Genomic DNA, 20,898 nt, shown 5'->3' with positions numbered 1-20,898 from the left:
TATATCCAAATCATTTTTATAATAATGCCATTTGAAGGTATAGCTGATGTAAAATAAAAAAGCAGGAACCGTGAGAGGCCTGGAATGGAGTGCCCTAGCTACCCCTGTCGTCTTTTTGGCACTAGTGCCCCAACATCTTGGCTGAGCCACTTAGCCTTCTTCCTTCCGTGTGACCCTGGGGGTCGGCCGCAGTGTTCCCCTCCACTCCACACTCCTTCCCTGAGCCTGCTGTCTGAAAGATGAGAGAAACACTGTTTCTACTGGGATAGCTAAACGAGCAGGAACTGCGTCTAGGGCTTCGCTCTGCCATTTTGCCTACGATACGCACAGGGCCTCTGTGTGATGAAACCGAGGGGAGTTGAGATGGAGAGATGGTGTGGATAACGTTGTGTGTCTGGATCCAATCCCGGGGAAGCAGGAACTACCCTGGACTTCTCCTCAGGAAAGCCATTCAATTTCCTTTGTGTTTTGGCCAGTTTGGTCTGCGTTTCTCTAACAAGCAACCGAACAAAAGTTTTTTGGGCGCCTGGGTGGCTCAGTGGGTTAAGTGTCTGACCCTTGATCTCGGCTCAGGTCATGATCTCACAGGTTTAAAGTTTAACTTCTCAGCTAATGGATATGTATATTCAGAATGATAGCTATTTCCAGATTGCTTTCCAAAAAGTCAAACTAATTTACCTACCTGTCAACAGGATAGAAAAGCCCATTTCCTGACACGTTTGCTAATAGTGGGTCCTAGCAAACCTTTGGTTTTGGCAAATCTAGAGGGGAAATAGTAACCACTATCCTCTCGTTTGAATTTGAATTTGAATTCGGTTTAATCTTTTTGTCTTTATGACCATCGTTTTTAATCTTTTTAAATAATTTTTTAACGTTTATTTATTATTGATAGAAAGAGACAGAGCGTGAGCAGGGGAGGGGCAGAGAGAGAGGGAGACACAGAACCCGAAGCAGGCTCTGGGCTCCGAGCTGTCAGCACAGAGCCCGACGCGGGGCTTGAACTCACAAACCGTGAGATCACGACCTGAGCCGAAGTCGGACGCTTAACCGACTTGAGCCACCCAGGCGCCCCTATAATGTTCTTTTTTTAAAAAGCTCTTTAAACCGTCCCGGAATTTTTATTTATATATCAGTTTTTTTTCCAAATGGAGCGCCATCCACCCCAACAAACTCTTCAAAGTTTACTTAATATTCAAAAACCTTGGAATTGCATTGAATTTGAAGGATACTTTTGGAGTGGCTTCCGAATTCTTTCGTATACATAGATGTCGCTACCCATTTACTCACTGGATTAGTAGGTAGTAGTCGTGAGTTCCATAGCCACATGGGCTGTGATGATCTCTTTCTGAGATGTGACACATTGTGAAACAAATTTGGAATGGAATGTTTGTTTTTTTTAATTATGGAAAATTCTGCTTTCATGGTATAACTCCAGTTCTACAAACATTTATCAAATACTGTTCCTAGATTATATATATAATGAGCGATAAGGTTTATTTCCAATGCCACTGGAGCTTACGGTCTAATGGGACAGATTGGTAATCATAATTTATAAACTCAGGTAAGTATCTGTATAGGAAAATCCTGGAATCCTAAAGAATGGCACCCAGCACAATGGAAGTATGAATCGGGAGGTCAGGTAAGGCTTCTTGGAGGCAGTCGTGTGTGGGTACATCTTAAAGGAATGGCTGGAGTTAGACTGAAGGGTGGCGTTGTAGAGAGGGGTACGGGTAGCGGAGAGTATGAACGGTATGAGTGATTATGAAGGTAAGAAGTGCCTTGTCTATAAGCATATATTCTAGGATCTAAACCTGTGTGGGGTTGGCTGGGGAGCCGTAGCCCGACTATAGAGGCCCTTGCTTGTACGCTGTAAGGAGAATTCGGTATTTGTACTCTGGGCAATCCGGAGTTACTAAAGATTCTAAGGAGTAGAGGGAGGGTGTTGGGCAGATTTGCGTGTAAGAAAGGTGTGGCATTTCGGAAGGTGGATTTGAAAGGCTGAGATCGGGGCAGGGAGACCAGTTAGGGGGCTCTTGGCAATGATGATGGCAGGTGTGAGATCAAGGGGATGGGAAGAAGGAAGAAGAGACCTGAGAAATACTGAGGTGTAAAGATGAGCCGGGCTTGGCGATTGTGTTTGCGAGGAGAAAGCAGGGAAAAGTTAGCACCTGGATAGGAGCGTAGGTGGCTGGCTGGGCGATTGGGGAGGGGCTTGGAGGTGGGGGGCCAGTGGGATGAGAAGTCAGAATCTGGATGAGTTTCACTCCTCTGGGATATATGAGGGGAGGTGTCCAGCCGGCAGCTGATTGTGACGTGCTGGAGGAAATCTACACCGGGTCCTAATTTGGGAGCCATGAGCATGTTGGCAGTAATTGAAACAATGAGAAGGGGGTAGAAGAACCAGGGGACCCCTACAGATTAGTAAGGAAAGTAGTAAGCCAGAGCCTAAACCTCGCATGTAACCCTTCTTATTTAATCGGACGTTCCCAAATATTGACATGTGAAAAAAAAAAGAGATAAAACTCTTGTGCTTTATTTTTTTAGAGTGAAAATGCCCATATTTCTTCGAATAATAAAAACGGAAATATGCTTATTTGAAAGTTTTGTTACGAACACGACTAAGCTGTGAGTTAAAAGTCCATTCTTTAGGCTGGCAGATTGCAGTGATGATAAAACAGCGACTTGTCAACAAAAGAATTTTCTAAACACTACTTCCCTTATGGAACAGGAGACCGACCCACCTAAGAGCACAGTTCCTTACATTATCTGGTGTAGATACACATGCACCTATATGTATCTGCATACACGTCTTCTGAGAGCGCAATACCGTCCTTAGGAGTAGTGGTGACACATCTTGGTCAGATGGGAACTGGGGTCCGGTAATGGCACACTGATAAGCAAAACATTCAAGACAGCCCGACGGAAGGAAGGAGTAGCTAAGAAACACTTGAATGCCTTTTCTTTGGGAGGAAAGTCATCAGATACTGAACTCAGACAAAACGAAAGCAGTCCTGTTTGCTCCAGTGGACGTACATGCCCCAGGCAGGATAGTCTTCTAGTATATCCTTTGCCATTCGCGACATGCGACTGTTACTGTGAATGTAAACATACTATCTTTTTCTAAGGCGGCCGTACCCGTCGTTTTCCAAAAGTGTCACTAACGGTGGCTGCAACTGACATTATGAATACACAGCCTTCTGTGGAAGGAAGCATCTGTTATTAAAATAGCCCGCGGATGACTCTAGCAAGGAGATACTACTGTCTCTAAGTTCCCTGTACTAGACATAGTCCATGAGTTCTTTTATTATTTTATTAATAATAAATACATTTGATAACATCCTATGCTTCCACTGATTTCTCAGATAAGGACTGAAGCAAATCTTTATAGAGGGCAGAGTTCATGAACCGGGGATACGAGTCTCTGTGCATTAAGGTGTAGATCTGAAGTTGGGCGTCATCGAATATGTGTTGGGAGGGCTCTCCCATGTTCCTGTTGATGACTTCTCTTACGCGGGAGTCCAAGCTGACCTGCCAATCGAAACAAGTAAGAGTTGTGTTAGATCTGTTTCTCCCCGGAGACCCATCCCAAACTCCCGCGGCTTTTTTTTTTTTTTTTTTTTTAAATCCCAAACCAAACGAAGTTATCCGAAAATCTAAATTGCTGAAAGAGAAACGGAACACACAGTGAACAGGGGTTCTCTAACTTCAGCGGCATCAGAAGCCACTTGTTAAACAGATTGCGGGGCCCCACCTGCAGAGTGTCTGATTCGGTAGGTGTGGGGAAGGCGTGACGATGTGTATTTCTCACAAGTAATGCTAGTGGGGATCGTGATGCTTCAGAAAACCCCAACCTTGTCTTCCTTATTTATTTATTATTTATTAAATTATTTTGAGTTCATTTATTTTGAAGGAGAGAGAGAGCACACGCATAAGCTGGGGAGGGGAAGAGAAGGAAAGACAGAATCCAAGAAGGCTGTGCCATCAGCACAGAGCCCCATGTGGGGCTCGAACCCACACACTATGAGATCAAGAGTCAGATGTTCAACCAACTGCACCATCCAGATGCCCCCGCTTTCCTTCTTTAAAATGTACAATGTCCTTGGAAGAAAAAAGCATGCACAAACTTATCCCTTGCTAATTTCTTAATACCATTAGGGCTAAAACCTGGAGGTCCCAGGCTGTAGCCAGCTAAGAACACAGTCACAGATTTCCAGGATTGTCCGGCCGGCTGCCGTATGGAAGCTACTCAGATCCCTGTGCGAGGGTTAAAAGCACACAGGGCCTGTGTTTAAATCCCAGCTATGCCACCGCTTCGTTTGGGGACTTAGGCAAAGTAAACCGTGCCCTAGCGAACTCCTCCACAAAGGGGATGATGATGACGGTAGCTGGGGGGTGGGGGGATTTAATGAGAATTTATTTAAAGTGCGTGGAATTCAGGAAGTCCTTAGTAGATGTCAGCTCCTTCTCTGATGTCTGCCTCGTCCTAGAGAAGGCTGTCTCCTAGACCAGAGCAAGCCGCTGGGCTCAGACTTTCCCCAGGCTGCAGAACTGAACTCACACATCTTCCCTGCTGCGTGAAGAACCTTTACTGGCCCCTGGCCCCCAAGCCTATTCCTGCGGCGGCGGCCCTCAGCACGAGGCAGTCCTCTCGTAGAAGCTTCCCGAGTGTCAGGCCCGGGGGCCCAGGGGCACGGCTCCTGCCGAAGGAGGGGCTTGATACATATCATTGGCTGGAAGGAAGAAGAAATCATCTGCTCTTGTTGGAGAATTAAACCGAAGTACTACAGAAACCACTGGGGACATTCTAGCTCACACACAGATGCGGCACACGGAATTACTTCGTTCTCTGCGGCCTCCGCACGAAGAAGGTCTCTGGGAGCGTCAGCTCGGGATGACGGAACGGACACAGACGGTTGCTTCGTGAAGGGGCCACCCAGGGTGTGACGACTCTGCCAGGTGCTGTGTTGGGGCTCTGCACCTGTCCTCCCTTGTAATCCTCCCAAACGAACAGGGACATGGTGATGTCCCCTTTGTACAGATGAGGAAACAGATGCCCAGAGAGGTGCGGAAATATACCAAAGGTTACGGAGCCACTAAACGAGAGAACCAGGGTTCAAACCCAAGTGCATCTGACCCCAAAATCTAAGCTCTTAAAAATGTCGATGCTGTTATATTTCAAGTAATAGATGCCTACTTTGGGGAAGAAAGGGTCATCTTTTCACATCCTTTTTTGCTTCACACGTTTGCTAACAAGTGTTTCGATTCTTTGATGCTTTAAAAGTCAGTGATGACAAATTGCATCTCAAAAAAAGGAAGCAAAATCATGACTAAATAAGAATGTGTAGAAGCCATATATTGAAGGACGAAAATTCTCTTGCTTTTGTTAACCCAAACTGGAAATGACTTTTCTGAACTCTACATTCATACGTCTGTCAGCGGAGTAGCTCCAACTTAAAAACACAAACTTAAGCAAAGTGGAGCCCCGCTGTCTTTCTCCCAGGCATGATCCCCGTCCTGTCTGCCCAGTTTCCATGAACTATGCCACCGTCCAGCCCGCCCAGACATGTGGGAATCGTCCAGACGCTGGGATTCACCTCAAATGAAACCCCGCCTCTCTGGTTTCCCTCCAGCTGACCCCACTATGGCTCATCATGTCCTGTCTGCAGTAATCAGTCTGGTAGCTTCCCCCACCTCTCGTCTCCTCCTAATCCACTGTGCAGCTACGCTGGTCTTTTGAAAATCCAAATTCGACGATGTTGCCAGGCTAACATCCGAGGGCTTCCCAAGATGACCATCAGAAAACCTCAGCATGGCCCCCAAACGCTTCGATGCTCTTAGACCGCCCCCTTTCCTGAACTCTCTTCCTGCTGTCTACCAGCAGCCCTAGTGGTTTGGGAGACGTGTCACGGTCAGTGTGCCAAACTACCGACGTTCTCACAGTTCACGGGACTGCATGCTTTTACCCTTGGCACATCGAGGCCCGTCCTCTGGGATGTCTTCATCCCGTTGTGTTTCTGGTCATTTCCTTTTCACATCCTTAGTTCGTCCATGGCATCTCCTAGTTCCTGTGCCTCATTCCTGGCCCACCCCCCCGTTGGTGGCTCACTCCGCCAGCCCATGTGGCACACCAGGGACTCCATGTCTGTCTGCCCCCTTGACCGAGCTCCTTGACAGGAGAGGCCCTGGTTTATTGACTTGATATTCTTAGGGGCACGTAGGAGGAAAGAACGGGTGATTTTACAATTAGAGCTACAAGATGCTAGGTTTTGAGATCAACCTGACCCCCTAGATTTTAGCTTTGGAGGAACAAAAACTGGGGATGGAAACTTGATTGATTTCACTCATCTGATAATTTCTCTGCTATAAGGAAAGGACCCCCTAGGGAAAACCTACGCGGCCTCCGTATCCTATCAGTGATGCTATTTCTATTAAAATAAAAATACCTGTAAAAAAGATTTTGCTCAGAATAAGGGGATACTTTTCTTTAAAGAAATGCTTACAGGGTAGAATAGTTTCAAGTGGTGTTTACAATAAAATGCACAGACTCCCCCTCCTGGAGAATCTGAGGAAGGTCATGAATGCTTTTTTCCCAGAAAAAGGCACAAAATCTTTCACAGAGTTTAGGGGGCACTCAGAGCCCGCTTGTGAGACCACAGTCAAAGGCACCCGAATGCCACGAGTCTGGGTGCAGTGTGTTCTCTATTCTGGAGTAACTGTAACTGTGTCAGGTGACCAGACCCTGAGGGGGTTCATTTGACCAACGGCCTCCTGGGAGGAAACCTCTGGAGTAGGGTACGTACCTCTTTTGGAGAAAGAATGGAAATGTAGTCTTCGTAGATTGTCCTTGCTTTCTCTTCGATAACGGTCTTATTAGCTTCCTTTTTCAGCTCCTCACACGCCATCCAGAAGAGCATATTTTCTTCACTGAATTCTGTCCGGAGGAACTCCCGGAAGGCATTCCTTCCCGCCGGGGTAAGCATTACCTTGTCGAACGACTGAGCCCAGGCGCTGACTTCTTCCAGAGTGGGGCTTGGGCTTTGGTGGAGACAGAAAGAGAAGGGCCAGGGGGACCGCGGTTACTGGTCTTCGCAATTCATCACCAGAAACGCACCTTTTCCCCAACCGAGAAAGGAAATGGGCGCCTAGGAAGAGAGCAGCGAGCTGTTCCCATTTCCTGAAGCCTCTGGCAAAAACGCGTGCGTGCGAAATTGTTCTCGCTGGAGGGCATGGCCACTGCCGAACTGCCGGGAAACCAGTCGCTAGGATCGCTGCTGAGAACGCGTGCGTTTGCACCTAGAGGAGTCCCGGGAAAGCTTTAAAATTGTGAACAGTGAAGAAAAATCCTGGAAGCAGCTGACCACTCTCCAGTCCCCCGCGACAGGACTAAGGCAGACCTCAGCACACTGCCTTCCAGAACAGCAACGGGACTGTGTCTCCTTCGTGGTTTTTAACACTGGAAAGAGACCGGGGGGGGGGGGAGCCTGGGGGGCTCAGTCGGTTGAGCGGCCGACTTTGGCTCAGGTCACGATCTCACACTCTGTGAGTTCAAGCCCCATGACGGGCTCTGTGCTGACAGCTCAGAGCCTGGAACCTGCTTCGGATTCAGGGTCTCCCTCTCTGTCTGCCCCTCCCCCACTCATGCTCTGTCTATCTCAAACATAAATAAACGCTAAGGAAATTTTAAGAAAACATAAAGGAAAAAATTAATACAGAGGGATCCCATGTACCATGTGCCCACTTTCCCCGAGGTGACATCTTGCAAAACTACAGTACTCCACGGTCCTCCTGGACATCTTTGATAGTTGAATTCTGCTCACTTACTTTTGTGATTCCACCTTTAATCGGTTTAAACATTTCAGAGACGATTATTTTACATTGTGTTACAGATAATTCTCATACCTGAAGTCCTTCAGGCTCTGAATCCAAGTATTGTTTCTACTGCCTGTCATTTGGGGGCTGTGTCCTTTTAGTTTAGTTTCTGGTTGGTCTTCGCCTTTAGAAAATGGAGAGTGAAAATTGGGGAGATTTTCTTTCCTCTAGAGAGGGTGGGTACCTGCTTCTTTGGAAATACATCTAGGAGGTGTCACTGACCCAGGACCACCAGGGCTCCTTTCATAGGTCAGGGCTTAAGCTGCGATGTCCCTTTCAACGCCCTGTCCCCACCCTGCTCTGTACTTGTTCTCAGAGAAAACCCTCCTGCCCGGTGCTTAGCTGTCACCACTCAGGGTTGTGCTTATTTTTCATTTGGTTTTGTTTTTCAGGCACTTTGTTGTTTTCCTTACTGTCTAGGGAGTCCAGCGATGCAAAAACTTGAGAATCATGCAAAATCTGTTGTTCTGCACCGGGGCGGGGGGGGGGGGGGCCCTCCGATGATCTACTAGTCCGCCATGTTGCCGAAAGTTCTGTGTTCAGTTTTGAGGGGTGCGGGCTGGGTACCCAAAAATCGGATATGTAACTACTTGCCCTAGTTATTCATAGAAAACACACACTCACATATACAGAGGTTCGTGGTGCAAATTCTATGTCCCTTTCTTGAAATTGTATCTTGAACATGGATTATAATGACCCAGCAGTGAAGCATGCATAAAAGCTCAAGACCGGAGGAAATGGGTTATAGAAAGTAGTCAGCAAACAAAAAAGAACATAGATGTTCAAACCATACTTGCGAGTTTAGTTTCTAAATTAGAATCACTGTGTATAGAAGGATCCCATTTCAACACAACTGTGTATAAATGCATCGAAAATTCCTTTGAGGATCTACAGAGAAACCACTGATGGCAGTTACATCCGGAGATCGGGGCAAGGCCTACAAAAAAAGGAAGACTGGGTTTTTACCGCAAAACTTCTGTAGTGTTGGGGTTCTGTTTCCATATTGGGTAGATTTTTCATCATGGAAAAAAAAAGTATTGTGTATGAAAACCTAAAGTAGCTGTCATAACTAGGAAAATTCGTTTTTTTGAAAATTTTTACTGTTTATTTTTGAGAGGGAGGGAGAGAGAGAGACAGAGTGCAAGGTGGGGGGGTGGGGGGCAGAGAGAGAGGGAGACACAGAACCCGAAGCAGGCTCCAGGCTCTGAGCCTGTCAGCACAGAGCCCGATGCGGGGCTCGAACCCAAGGACCATGAGTTCATGAGCTCAGCCCAAATCAGATGCTTAACCAACTGAGCCACCCAGGCGCCCCTAGGAAAATTTGTTTTGAAAGAAAATGTTTTAAAAGATGTTGAAAAGATGATTTCAAGCATAATAATTTAGAGTGATCTGCATAAAAATCTTGGAGTCTTTTCAGAAAGGTTAAACTGGTGTGGCTGACTAAAGTGTGCTACCTTATGTCCCCTAAATAGGAGGATTCAAAAGATAGCTTTTTACTCCTTCAATTTAAGAAATATATATTAAAGAATGACTTTGAAAAACTTAAAGGCAATCGGTAGTAGACGTTTATTTATTTATTATTTACTTATTTATTTTTAAAATAGGAGAGAGCAGGGGCACCAGGCCGGCTCAGTTTGTAGAGCGTACAACTCTCGATCTCAGGATCGTTTAGTTGGAGCCCCACATTGGGGGTGGAGCCTACTTACAAAAATAAAAATATAATAAAAATAATAAAAATATTTAAAATAAGAGGGAGCATATACTCCCGTAGTACTGAAGACCCTAAAAGCAAAGAAGGCACAGTTCATGTAGCAAAAGCCAAAACCCAAACGAAACAAGCAGAAATTAAGGAAATAATTAGGAGGTCTTACCAGGATTCAAAGAATATGCTGGAAGATTAAACTTACCAATCATCATCAAAACAACTGACCCACTGTAACTGGATTCTAATTCCCCATTTAGAGACAGACCGACCCTGGGCCAAAATCCGGCGTAATGCTATTTTCAGGAAGCTTACTAATTATTTAAAAAATTAAGAACAAATAGACAGGCAAAGACATACGAGGCAAATGCAAATAATAATGTCTAAGGAGAATGGGAAACACAAGGCATTAAGTTAAAAAGAGTCATTTCACGTTATTGAATTTAATCGAGAGCAAGTAATGGCCAGCAAATATTGCGTGCTCCCAGGCTCACGACAACAGCCACGATAAACTAGTATTATCCCCATTCCCCACAGAAGGAAACTGAGGCAGAGTGTGGCTAAGTGCCCGAGTTCACACTGGCAGGATGGGTACATCCAGGCCTAGATGTGGGCATTCTGGTTCCAGACAGAAGAGCCTTAAAGCTTTGGTACAGAATACAACATACTAGAATACGTAAGATAAAAGTCATTTTTTTAAAGTTTGTTTGTTTTAGTAATCTCTACACCCAACATGGGGCTTGAACTCACAACCTCCAGGTCAAGAGTCACACGCTTTTCCAACTGAGCCAGCCAGGCGCCCTCAAGATAAAGGCTATTTTTAAGCAAACTCATAAATTTTGCCGGATTTAAAAAAAAGTTTTTATTTATTTTTTTAGTAATCTCACATCCAGTGTGGGGTTCAAACTCATGACCCTGAGGTCAAGAGCCTCACACGCCTCCAGCTGAGCATGCCGGGTGCCCCAAATTGTGGAATATTTTAATATGCTTCCCAGACTTTGAGAAATCTGGGTAAGGATAAAGAAGATAAAGAATGGGGGGAAAAACCCCACACACTTAAGTAACCTTTTAGGCTACTTGTTTTGTTTTCCCTTCAAAAATAAGCAATGTAATACAAGACCTGTTTGAACACAACTTTCAGGGTATTTGTCTAGTATCTGTAATTATATAGGCATAATACCAAGAAAAAGTATTAGAATAGGGAAGTGAAAGTAAGTACAGGAACAAGAAGAGGTAATTTGGGGTGCCTGGGTGGCTTGGTCACTTAAGCATCCAGCTCTTGATTTTGGCTCGGGTCATGACCGTGTGGTCATGAGTTTGAGCCCCAGGTCAGGCTCCACGCTGGCAGGGCAAAACCTGCTTGGGATTCTCTCTTTCCGTCTCTCTCTGCCCCTCTCCTGCTTTCTCTCTCAATAAACTTAAAAAGAAGAGAATTGAAAAATCTGACATGGAAAGGAATTTATGTGTTTTCTTCCCGACTTTTCCCCCCCAGAATACTTAAATTAAAACAGTAATACATTAGCTGAAGTATAAATTTATAGTTAAGAAAAAAACAGACCTTTAGAACTTTCCTGAAAACCAAACGTGTGTGTTTCACTATGGTCTTTTTACATTTTTTTAAAAAATGTTTATTCATTTTTTTGAGAGAGAGACACACACACAAAGCACAAGTGGGGAAGGGGCAGAGAGAGAGGGAGACACAGAATCCGAAACAGGCTCCAGGCTCTGAGCTGTCAGCCCAGAGCCCGACACGGGGCTCGAACCCACGAACCGCGAGATCGTGACCTGAGCCGAAATCGGATGCTTAACTGACTGAGCCACCCAGGCGCCCCTCACTATGGTCTTTTTAAAAGTCTACTTTATGAAAATAGGATAACGTCATGTTTAGTCAAGAAGCATCGATTTATATTTGTGATTAGCAGGGATGAGATTAATAACGGAACTAATTTTTCTCCCTGTCACATAATGAATTCTGCAGAGAGAAAATGTGGTGCCACATTATGATTTGATGTTATTAAGTTGCAGTTAGAGGAACTGTGTGTTACAGTGCAAAAAAATCAAAATGATAAGGCTAGCATTCTGTCAATTTGGCAAGCTAAACAATAACAAGACTTTACCTTTCTTCACAGGTTGGAAGGTCTTCTCGTCTGAGTTCATGGGAGGCCCTCCTGGGTCTCTGTTCTTCTTGGTTTCTAACAGTAAGACTGCATGAAACAGGACATTTAAATGTCACTTGAGATCATTCTGTATCAAGGAATATGATAAAGGTTTTATTTTTAAGTAATCTCTACAGCCGTGGGGCTTGAACCCACAACTCCCAAGATTAGAGTTGTATGCTCTATTGACTGAGCCAGTCAGACATATCAAAGAGTATATTTAAAAAAAATTTTTTTTTAATGTCTAGTTATTTTTGAGAGAGAGACAGAGACAGAGACAGAGTGAGAGTGGGGGAGGGGCAGAAAGAGAAGGAGACACAGAATGTGAAGCAGGCTCCAGGCTCCGAGCTGTCAGCACAGATCCCTACGTGGGGCTCGAACTCACGAACCGTGAGATCATGACCTGAGCTCAAGTTGGACCCTTAACTGACTGAGCTACACAGACGCCCCCTCAAAACATATATTATTAAATTTTTTTTTAATGTTTATTATTTGTTTTTGAAGGAGGGAGGGAGAGAGAGAGCACAAGTGGGGTAGGGTCAGAGAGAGAGGGAGAGACAGAATCCGAAGCAGGCTCCAGGCTCTGAGCTGTCAGCACAGAGCCTGACACGGGGCTCGAACTCACGAACCGTGAAATCATGACCTGAGCTGAAGTCGGATGTTTAACTGACTGAGCCACCCAGGCGCCCCATAAATATTTTAAAGAACTCCAGGTTACCAAGTAGAATTTCTTTCTTTTCTTGAAAAAGACTGACCCAGATTGGTTTTCTTAAGAAAACCAAAAGTATGATGCTAAAGTATTAGCAAAATCAATGATCATATTGTGGTCTACACTAATTGAGGGAGAGTTTATGTTTAGCATAGTTATTGTCATAAAAACATGTCCATTAGAAAGTAATAAAAAAGGTCAGGTTATCAGGACGTTTGGGGTTTTCATTTCATTTTTGCGCCTTGAAAAAAAGTGTATGTTCTCCAGTCAAAATGGAGGTTTTAGATCTTCATAGGCACAAATACAAAAGTGTTGGAGAAAACCAGGAAAGCATACAATCAAAGTTTATTACCTTCCACGAGATTTTAAATTTCCTTATAGCCTATACATTTTTTTTTTGTAAATTTTTTCCAGTTATTTTTGTTGTTACTGCAAATGCAATGCTCAATTCCACCTAATCTCCTAACTGGTTACTGTTTGTACATATCAACTTTCTTTTTTTTAAGTGTTTATTTATTTTGAGCGAGAGAGCGTGCGCAAGAGAGAACGCACAAGTGGGAGAGAGGCAGAGAGAGAGAGAGAGGGGGAGAGAGAATTCCAAGCAGGCTCCGAGCTATTGGTAGAGAGCCCCGCGTGTGGCTCAGACCCATGAACAGCGAGATCATGACCTGAGCCGAAGTCAACAGTCGGACGCTTCACTGACCGAGCCACCCAGGCACGCCAAGGCTCTTACTTTCTTAATAGCTTTATTGAACCATCGTTGACACATCATGAAGTTACTTGTTTAAAGTGCACAACTCAGTTGTTTGCGGGATAATCAGAAGGTTGTGCAACCATCACTCCAGAAGGAAGCCCCATGTAGCAACCCCTCCTCATTACCCCCCACATCCCACGTCCTCCGGCCCTGGACATGTGCTACCCTATGTCCTGTCTCTCTAGATACGCCTCTTTTGAATGATACAGCATGTTGTCTTTGGTGACTGCCTTCTTTTCACCTGGCATGTTTTCACGGTTCCTTCATGTTGTAACGGGTATGAGTGCTTCATGCCTTTTTGCAGCTTAACCACCTTCCGCTGTATGGTCATATGAAGTTTGCTATCCATCAATCAGTTGATGAGTATCTAGGTTATTTGCTTGCCCTTTTTGGCCATTATAAATAATGCCACTGCACACATTCTGTGGATGTTTGTTTTTCTCTCTTGGGTTAGATGCTTAAGGATGGAGATGCTCTCATATGGTAACTCCGTTTTTAACATTTTGAAGAGGTCCCAAACTCTTTTCCAAAGTAGCAGCACCATTTTGCATTCCTACCGGCAATGTTGGAGGGACCCCGTTTCTCCACATCCTTGCCAACACTTGTTACTGTCTGTCCTTTTTATTCTCGCCAGTTCAGGGGGTATGAAGCGGTATCTCATTGCGGTTTTGCTTTGCATTTTGCTAAATGGCTAATGACATTGAGTATTTTTTCATGCATCTATTAGTTATTTGTACGTCTTCTTTGGAGACCTGTGTACTCACATCTTGTGCCTGCCTTTAACTTGGTTTGTTTTTTAGGGGCGCCTGGGTGGCTCAGTCGGTTAAGGTCCGACTTCGGCTCAGGTCATGATCTCGCGGTTCGTGAGTTCGAGCCCCGCACCAGGCTCTGTGCTGTCAGCAGAGTCTGCTTCAGATCTTCTGTCCCTCTCCTCCCTCTCTGCCTCTCCCCTACTGTGTCTCTCTCTCTCTCTCAAAATAAACTTAAAAATATAAATTGGTTTGTTTTTTTTTTTATTTTGGAATTGTTGAAAGCGTTCTTTACATTCTGAAGGCTATTCTTTTTTACACTAATTCTGTATCTTTCTACGATTTGAATTCTTTTGTGTTTGCATCAGCTGAGCAGTCATTCTCTTGGCATTTCCCAGCGTACTCTCGTATCTTCTGCAGATGGAGAGCCTTATCGCTTCTCTTCTGGTTCTTAGGCCTCAGGTTGTTTTCTCTTGCCCAGCTGCATCAACTGATACTTAAAATCCAACGTTAAAACAGCAGGGGAGAAGAGACATCCTCGCCTGGTTCTTGCTTTTGGGCAGGAATGCTTTCAGTTCCCTATTAATTTCAAAACGGGGGCGCTTGGCCGGCTCAGGGGCATGTGACTCTTGATCTCAGGGCTGTTGAGTTCAAGCCCCACGTTGGGGGTAGGGATTACTTAAAAATAAAATCTTTAAAACGTTTTTTCAAAATGGATTATTACCGTTATTTCAGTTTGCTTTATCCGACTATTGCCACTGTGCTATCTTTTCTGTCCTCCTTATTAAATATCTTTCCTTTCCACTCTTTCTACCATTTTATAGAAGCAGTTCAGCCTATTTTCAGCACATCTGCTTTATGGATTTTCAGTAATGGCGTCTGTTTTTCTTTAATGCAAAGTCATCAGACGCGCGGGACGCTCCCGCCTTGTTGCTTCCGAGATGCCAGTTTCAGTAAATACCGGTTTCTGAAAACAAAAACAAACTTAGGAGGCATCTGGAGGGTGTGCTGGCTGCAAGGGCGTTAGTACTGCTTGACTTAACGCTTCTTTTGTTAGGCAGAAAACATCACTACACAATGGGTACGAAAAATCCAGGAGGAGCAGAAAGGATGAATTTGACACAAGGCTTCTAAGAGGCCCGGAAGTTATATTGTGAATTGAATGACACAGTCTTCATTTAAGCTTTGACATTTTTTCCACGTCTCATTGTTTTTAGAAGTAGGAATATATATATATATATATATATATATATATATATATTTTTTTTTTTTTTAACGTTTATTTATTTTTGAGACAGAGAGAGACAGAGCATGAGTCGGGGAGGGGCAGAGAGAGAGGGAGACTCAGAATCGGAAGCAGGCTCCAGGCTCTGAGCTGTCAGCCCAGAGCCTGATGCGGGGCTCGAACTCACGACCGTGAGCTCGTGACCTGAGCCGAAGTCGGACGCTCAACCGACCGAGCCACCCAGGCGCCCCAAGAAGTAGGAATATTTCTTAATGAGATAACGTGTTCCTAAAAAAGTGAGAGGTATATTTTGCATCAGTTTTTAAACCTGAGTTTCTTGTTAACTGTCACAGTAGAACAAGCCAAGAAAACGTTGCGGGCGGTTAAAATAGTTCCTCGCCACGTGGAAGAACTATTCAGTGAAACAAGTCCCATGGTTAGATACATTTTGGTAAATTTTTTAGCTCTGAAGAGGAAGACATTCTTCAGTCTTCTAGAAGGGGAAAGAAAAAGTTTATGTTTTAGGGATCAAGCATCTGAATGACTCCTTTCATAAAACGAAATGCCGTAAGGCCGTGAAGCAGAACTCTGAGAGAATAACAAGGGCTTACAAAACATACTGACATTTACTCTTCTTAAAAATCGACTCTACTATGTATTAGCAACAGGGATAAATCGCAAGGGCATGTTGGGGGAAAAAAAAATCAAGGAGATTAAATATTGAGACAGTTGAAGTTTGCTGTGTACTTTCTTCCGTCCCATTTCACCCGTCTACTCCAGAGGGAATACCATCCTGAATCTGTTCTCACTCCATTCATAGCTATGCTACTCTATGTATATAAATATAAATATATATAAATACAAAAACATATTTCAAATTTTGCAAAGGTATTATTATACGATATGCACTGCTTTACAATCTGTTTTCTATTTTTAATTTTTCCTCCAGCACATGAATTTAAATGCACTGCAAAATATTTACCCATTTTCCTGTTCATGAACCTCATAGACATCTTCAGTTTTTGTCAAACAGATTCATGCTTCCATGAATCGTCTCATACGTGTCTCCCTTTGCATGTGTGCAAGAGTTTTTTTTTTAGGGTAGAGTGTTCCACTTAGAAGGCTATGTATTTAGGGGCGCCTGGATGGCTCAGCTGGTTGACTGTCCGACTTTGGCTCAGGTCATGAGCTCACGGTTTGTGGGTTCGAGCCCCGCGTCGGGCTCTGTGTCGACAGCTCAGAGCCTGGAGCCTGCTTCAGATTCTCTGTCTCTCCCTTTCTCTCTGCCCCTCCCCTGCTTGCTCTCTCTCAAAAGTAAATAAACATAAAAAAACAATTAGAAGTCTATGTGTTTTTATTTTTTTTAATTTTATTAAAAAAATTTTTTTTTCAATGTTTATTTATTTATTTTTTGGGGGACAGAGAGAGACAGAGCACGAATTGGGGAGGGGCAGAGAGAGAGGGAGACACAGAGTCGGAAACAGGCTCCAGGCTCTGAGCCATCAGCCCAGAGCCCGACGCGGGGCTCGAACTCAAGGACCGTGAGATCGTGACCTGGCTGAAGTCGGACGCTTAACCGACTGCGTCACCCAGGCGCCCCAGAAGGCTATGTGTTTAACTTTCATATATCTGATCCTTGTTTGTAGGAGCACAAGTGGATTATGTTTCCTGTTTTATTTCATTTGCTTATTTTCCTTTTGGTCATTATGTTCTTATTTGTCTCCTGAAGTTCTTTCTCTATATGCTCTAGGTTTAATTTCCTTCTTTGTTAAATCCACTGTAATTATCTTCTCCCAGGATGTTCTATCTGCTCATTTTATTTCTGATATATTTTGTTAAACACATTTTAAAAACTGTTTTATCCAAATATAATTCATACACCATACAACTCCCAATTTCAGCGGTACCAGTCAGTGGTTTTAGTTTCTTAATACAATTGTGCAGCCATCACCATGGTTTTAGAACAGTTCATCATCACTGTTAAATGAAGCTCTGTATACATCAGCACTAACTCCCATCTCCCCTAGTCCTAGGCAACTGCTAATCTATTTTCTGTCTCTATTCTGGACATTTCACGTAAATGGAATCATACAGTAAGTGGACTTTTGTTTCTGGCTCCTTTCACCTAGCATCATCTTTTCAAGGTTTATCCATGTTTTAGCAGTTTTCATACTTTATTCCTTTGACGGTCAAATCCCATTCCACTGTATGGATATACACCACGCTTTGTTTATCCACTCGTTAGTTGACGGACATTTAGATTGCTTCCGGTTTGGGGCTAGTATTAATCACACGGCTATAAATATTCGTGTACAAGTCTTTGTGGGAAATAGATTTTTTATTTCTCTTGTTAGGCACATTTTAACCTTTTAATGTGGCCAACTTAATGGATCTTTTAAAAAAGTAATTCTTCCCAGTGCCAAGATCACAAAGATATTATCCTATATCTTACTCTCGGCCTCTCACCTTTAGGCCTGTAACCATCTGGATGAGTTGATCTTGGTTTTTGTTTTTTTTTTGTTTTTTGTGTTTTTTTTTGGGGGGGGGGTAGGAAGAGACTGATTTTGTACGTGATGCAATATAGGAATATGAGTCTATTTTTGTGGATTTGGATACCAGGTAGGGTGACCAACTTTCCTGGTTTGCCTGGACTCGTGGGTTTTCTGGGACGTAGGGCTTTTCACTGCTAAAACCGAGACATCTCAGGCAACTGGGTTGAGCTGGTCACCCTAATACCAAGTATCTTGGGGTTTGCTGAATAGTTTATTCTCTCTTTTTTCAAAACCACTTTTGTCCTATGTTTATAGTTTTCTGTATTTCTTTTGTCGTCTTCCATTGGTGTGGAAACTATGTATGTTGTACTTCTGACTAATGAAGAATACCATTAATTTGGGAAGAAAATGTAACTTTGGTCTAAGTTACTTGGTGTGTCTACCATGCACATGAGATTATTTGTTTATGACTCTGGATTTATACTTTTTAATGTTTGTTCATTTATTTTGGGGGAGAGAGAGTGCGAGCAGGGCAGGGACGGAGAAAAGAGAAAGAGAGAGAATCCCAGGCAGGCTCTGCACCGTCAGTGCAGAACCCAGCGTGGGGCTCGAACTCACGAACTGCAAGATCATGACTTGAACTGAAATCAAGAGTCAGACACTTAGCCGACTGAGCCACCCAGGTGCCCCTGTATTGACACTTTTTAACACAATTAAATATGACATTTTGTAGCTCTATCTGATCAGTCTGGTGTCCATCATTGTTACTTGTGTCCCATGACTACCCTCTGGGTTCACTTTTTCTTCCTGAAGTATATCCTTCCTTATTTCTTTTTTAGGGAAGGTCTGAAGGTAGTTGGCTCTCTAGGCCTTTATATGTCTGAAAATGTCTTATGTTATCCACACTCTTGAATCATGGTTTGACTGACTTTTTCATTACTTTTCTTCCATTCTTTGAAGACACTGCTCTCTTATGTTATTTTAGTCAAAGTTATAATTAACATACAGTGTTGTATCAGTTTCGGGTGCACAACTGAACAATTCAACACTGTTTCTCATTGCTCCGTTGTCTGTTAAATGCACACACAATATGTGCTACGGAAGTGTTGGCTAGGGCGATGATGCCTACGTACGGCTTTAGGATTTATTTGCCGTGGCCGGTGCCGGTAGAAGCCTACTCTGGGACCTGTGGCCACCCGCTGTGTCTACTCCATCAGTCCCATACATTGTTCAGGCCATGGTCTCAGCCTTCCGTGTCCCTCTAAAGCAGCAGAGAAGGGAGGGGCGACGGGGTAAATGGGGGTCTCGGCCACACCAGGATATCCCTGCACATCTCTCGCACAATCAGCTTTAATTAGCTCACTGAAACTGATTAGCGGAGCGAAGGCTGGAAGGTGGGGCCTAAACAGAGTCCCTTCACCATTGGCGGGTATCCTCCCTGGATACCCACGTGTGGACGGTGTGCCACACGTGCTTCTCCTCCGGTTTCCAGCCGAGTCCTTTAGACGCCCCTCGGGGCTGAAGCCTTGCCTTGACCAAGCCAGACCGCTTGGCTCCTGCCAGCCCCATCTCCCCCATATTCCCACCTGCTGTATAGACCAACCACCCACCACCATGGTTCCATCGGTCCTTGGAGCGTCGTGTTGCCGGCTCCCATCTACCAGATCGGAACTTTCTGGAAGTTAACGCCGGCCCAAATCAAGCAAGAGATCAAACTCTCCTGGACATTTAATTTCAGCCTCCACTGGCTTTACCCCAATTATAACGGTCCTGTCACTGTTCTCGATCAGTTACACTGTCACCTGGTCGTCTTCTCCACGGTGGAGTGAGGTCTTGGCTCAACATAAATTTACAATAACTTAATTTTCAATAATTTTAATTGCCTAAAGTCAGGCACACATTTGGTGGGCAATAAGCTCTTTTCATAGTCACGATTTCAGAAATGCCACCTAAAGTTCCTACGATTTCTAGGTGTAAATTGTATACACTTCTCCAGAACTTTAACAGGGACTCAAATGGTCAAGGATATTTTATATTCAAGTTGTGTCTCTCTCTTTTTAAGCAAACGCTGTGTATCTTCCTGTACCAGTAAGTTATCTTGTGTTTTTACGTTTTTCTCTCTGTTAAGCATAGATTTTGACATTTCTCTTTATTAAAAATTGAAGTTGATAAAAGAGAGGCAGAAGATAAAAATCCATGCTCTCTCTACTTAACCTTTTAGACCCACCGTGACTTCAAACACTTCTATCAAGCCTTTATTACCAAGTAGAGTGCCTGAGTTCATTCCTTTCTAACCATCTAGTTACTGTTTTTGCCCCCAAAGTAATATTTTATCACCAACCGCCTTAGATTATTCTTTAGTTGTTTAACACACTAAACTGATTTCAGGGATTTGAATAGAAAGTCCCTTAAAAGCTAGGATACGTGGCCCCTTTGTGTGTGTGTGTGTGTGTGTGTGTGTGTGTGTGTATGCATATGTGTGCATGTGTGTATGTATGTGTATATGTGCGTATGTGTGTGTGTATGTGTGTGTGGCTCTGTGTGTGGATGTGTCTGTCTCTGTGTCTGTGCGTGTGTATGTGCGTGTGTTTATATGCATGCATGTGTGTACATGTATCTGTGTGTGCACGCACGCATGCATGTGCATGTATGTGTGTACATGTATGCATATGTGTATGTATGTGCAGTCTCTGCGTATGTGTCTCTCTGTGTATGCGTATACACGTATGTGTATATGTGTGTGCCTGTGTATATGTGTCTCTGTGTATATGTATGTGTCTCTGTGTATACATGTATGTGCATACATGTATGCATGTATGTGCATATGCGCATGTGTTTATGTGTCTCTGTGTATGTGTGAGTGTGCATGTGTCTCTGTGTACGTGTATATATGTGTGTCTGTGTGTCTCTGTGTATATATGTGTGTATATGTCTGTGTATGTATGTATGTGCATATGTGTATATGTGTCTGTATGTGTATCTCTGTGTGTATGTGTATGCATATGTGTGTGTCTCTATGAGTGTGTGTATGTGTCTCTGTGTGTATATATATGTGTATGTGTGTACATATGTATATACATGTCTGTGTGTGTGCATATGTCTCTGTGTATGTGTATATATGTGTGTGTATGTGTCTGTGTATGTGTGTATATGAGTGTATGTGTGTGTCTATGTGTCTCTCTGTGTGTATGTGTATATATATGTGTGTCTGTGTCTATGTGTGTGTATGTGTGTCTGTGTCT

The 20,898-nt window shown here is 43.8% G+C and overlaps 1 protein-coding gene across 3 annotated transcripts in view; it reads right to left on the bottom strand.

Moving 5' to 3' along the window:
* Nucleotides 1–2,801: 2,801 nt before the first annotated feature.
* The window catches only part of RGS20 (regulator of G protein signaling 20), an 87,874-nt gene continuing 69,777 nt past the window's right edge, over nt 2,802–20,898 (bottom strand). For all 3 annotated transcript variants that reach the window (XM_047842396.1, XM_047842395.1, XM_047842397.1), the window contains 3 exons: nt 11,689–11,775; nt 6,801–7,035; nt 2,802–3,528 (listed from right to left, as the gene is read on the bottom strand). In XM_047842396.1, coding sequence (XP_047698352.1) covers nt 3,340–3,528; nt 6,801–7,035; nt 11,689–11,775 — 511 coding nt within the window. In that variant the 3' untranslated portion in view covers nt 2,802–3,339. The remainder of the gene's footprint in view (nt 3,529–6,800; nt 7,036–11,688; nt 11,776–20,898) is intronic.

Source organism: Prionailurus viverrinus, chromosome F2 (genome assembly GCF_022837055.1).
Source record: "Prionailurus viverrinus isolate Anna chromosome F2, UM_Priviv_1.0, whole genome shotgun sequence".
NCBI classification, from domain to species: Eukaryota; Metazoa; Chordata; class Mammalia; order Carnivora; family Felidae; genus Prionailurus; species Prionailurus viverrinus.
This window is presented reverse-complemented; position numbering and strand designations above follow the sequence as displayed.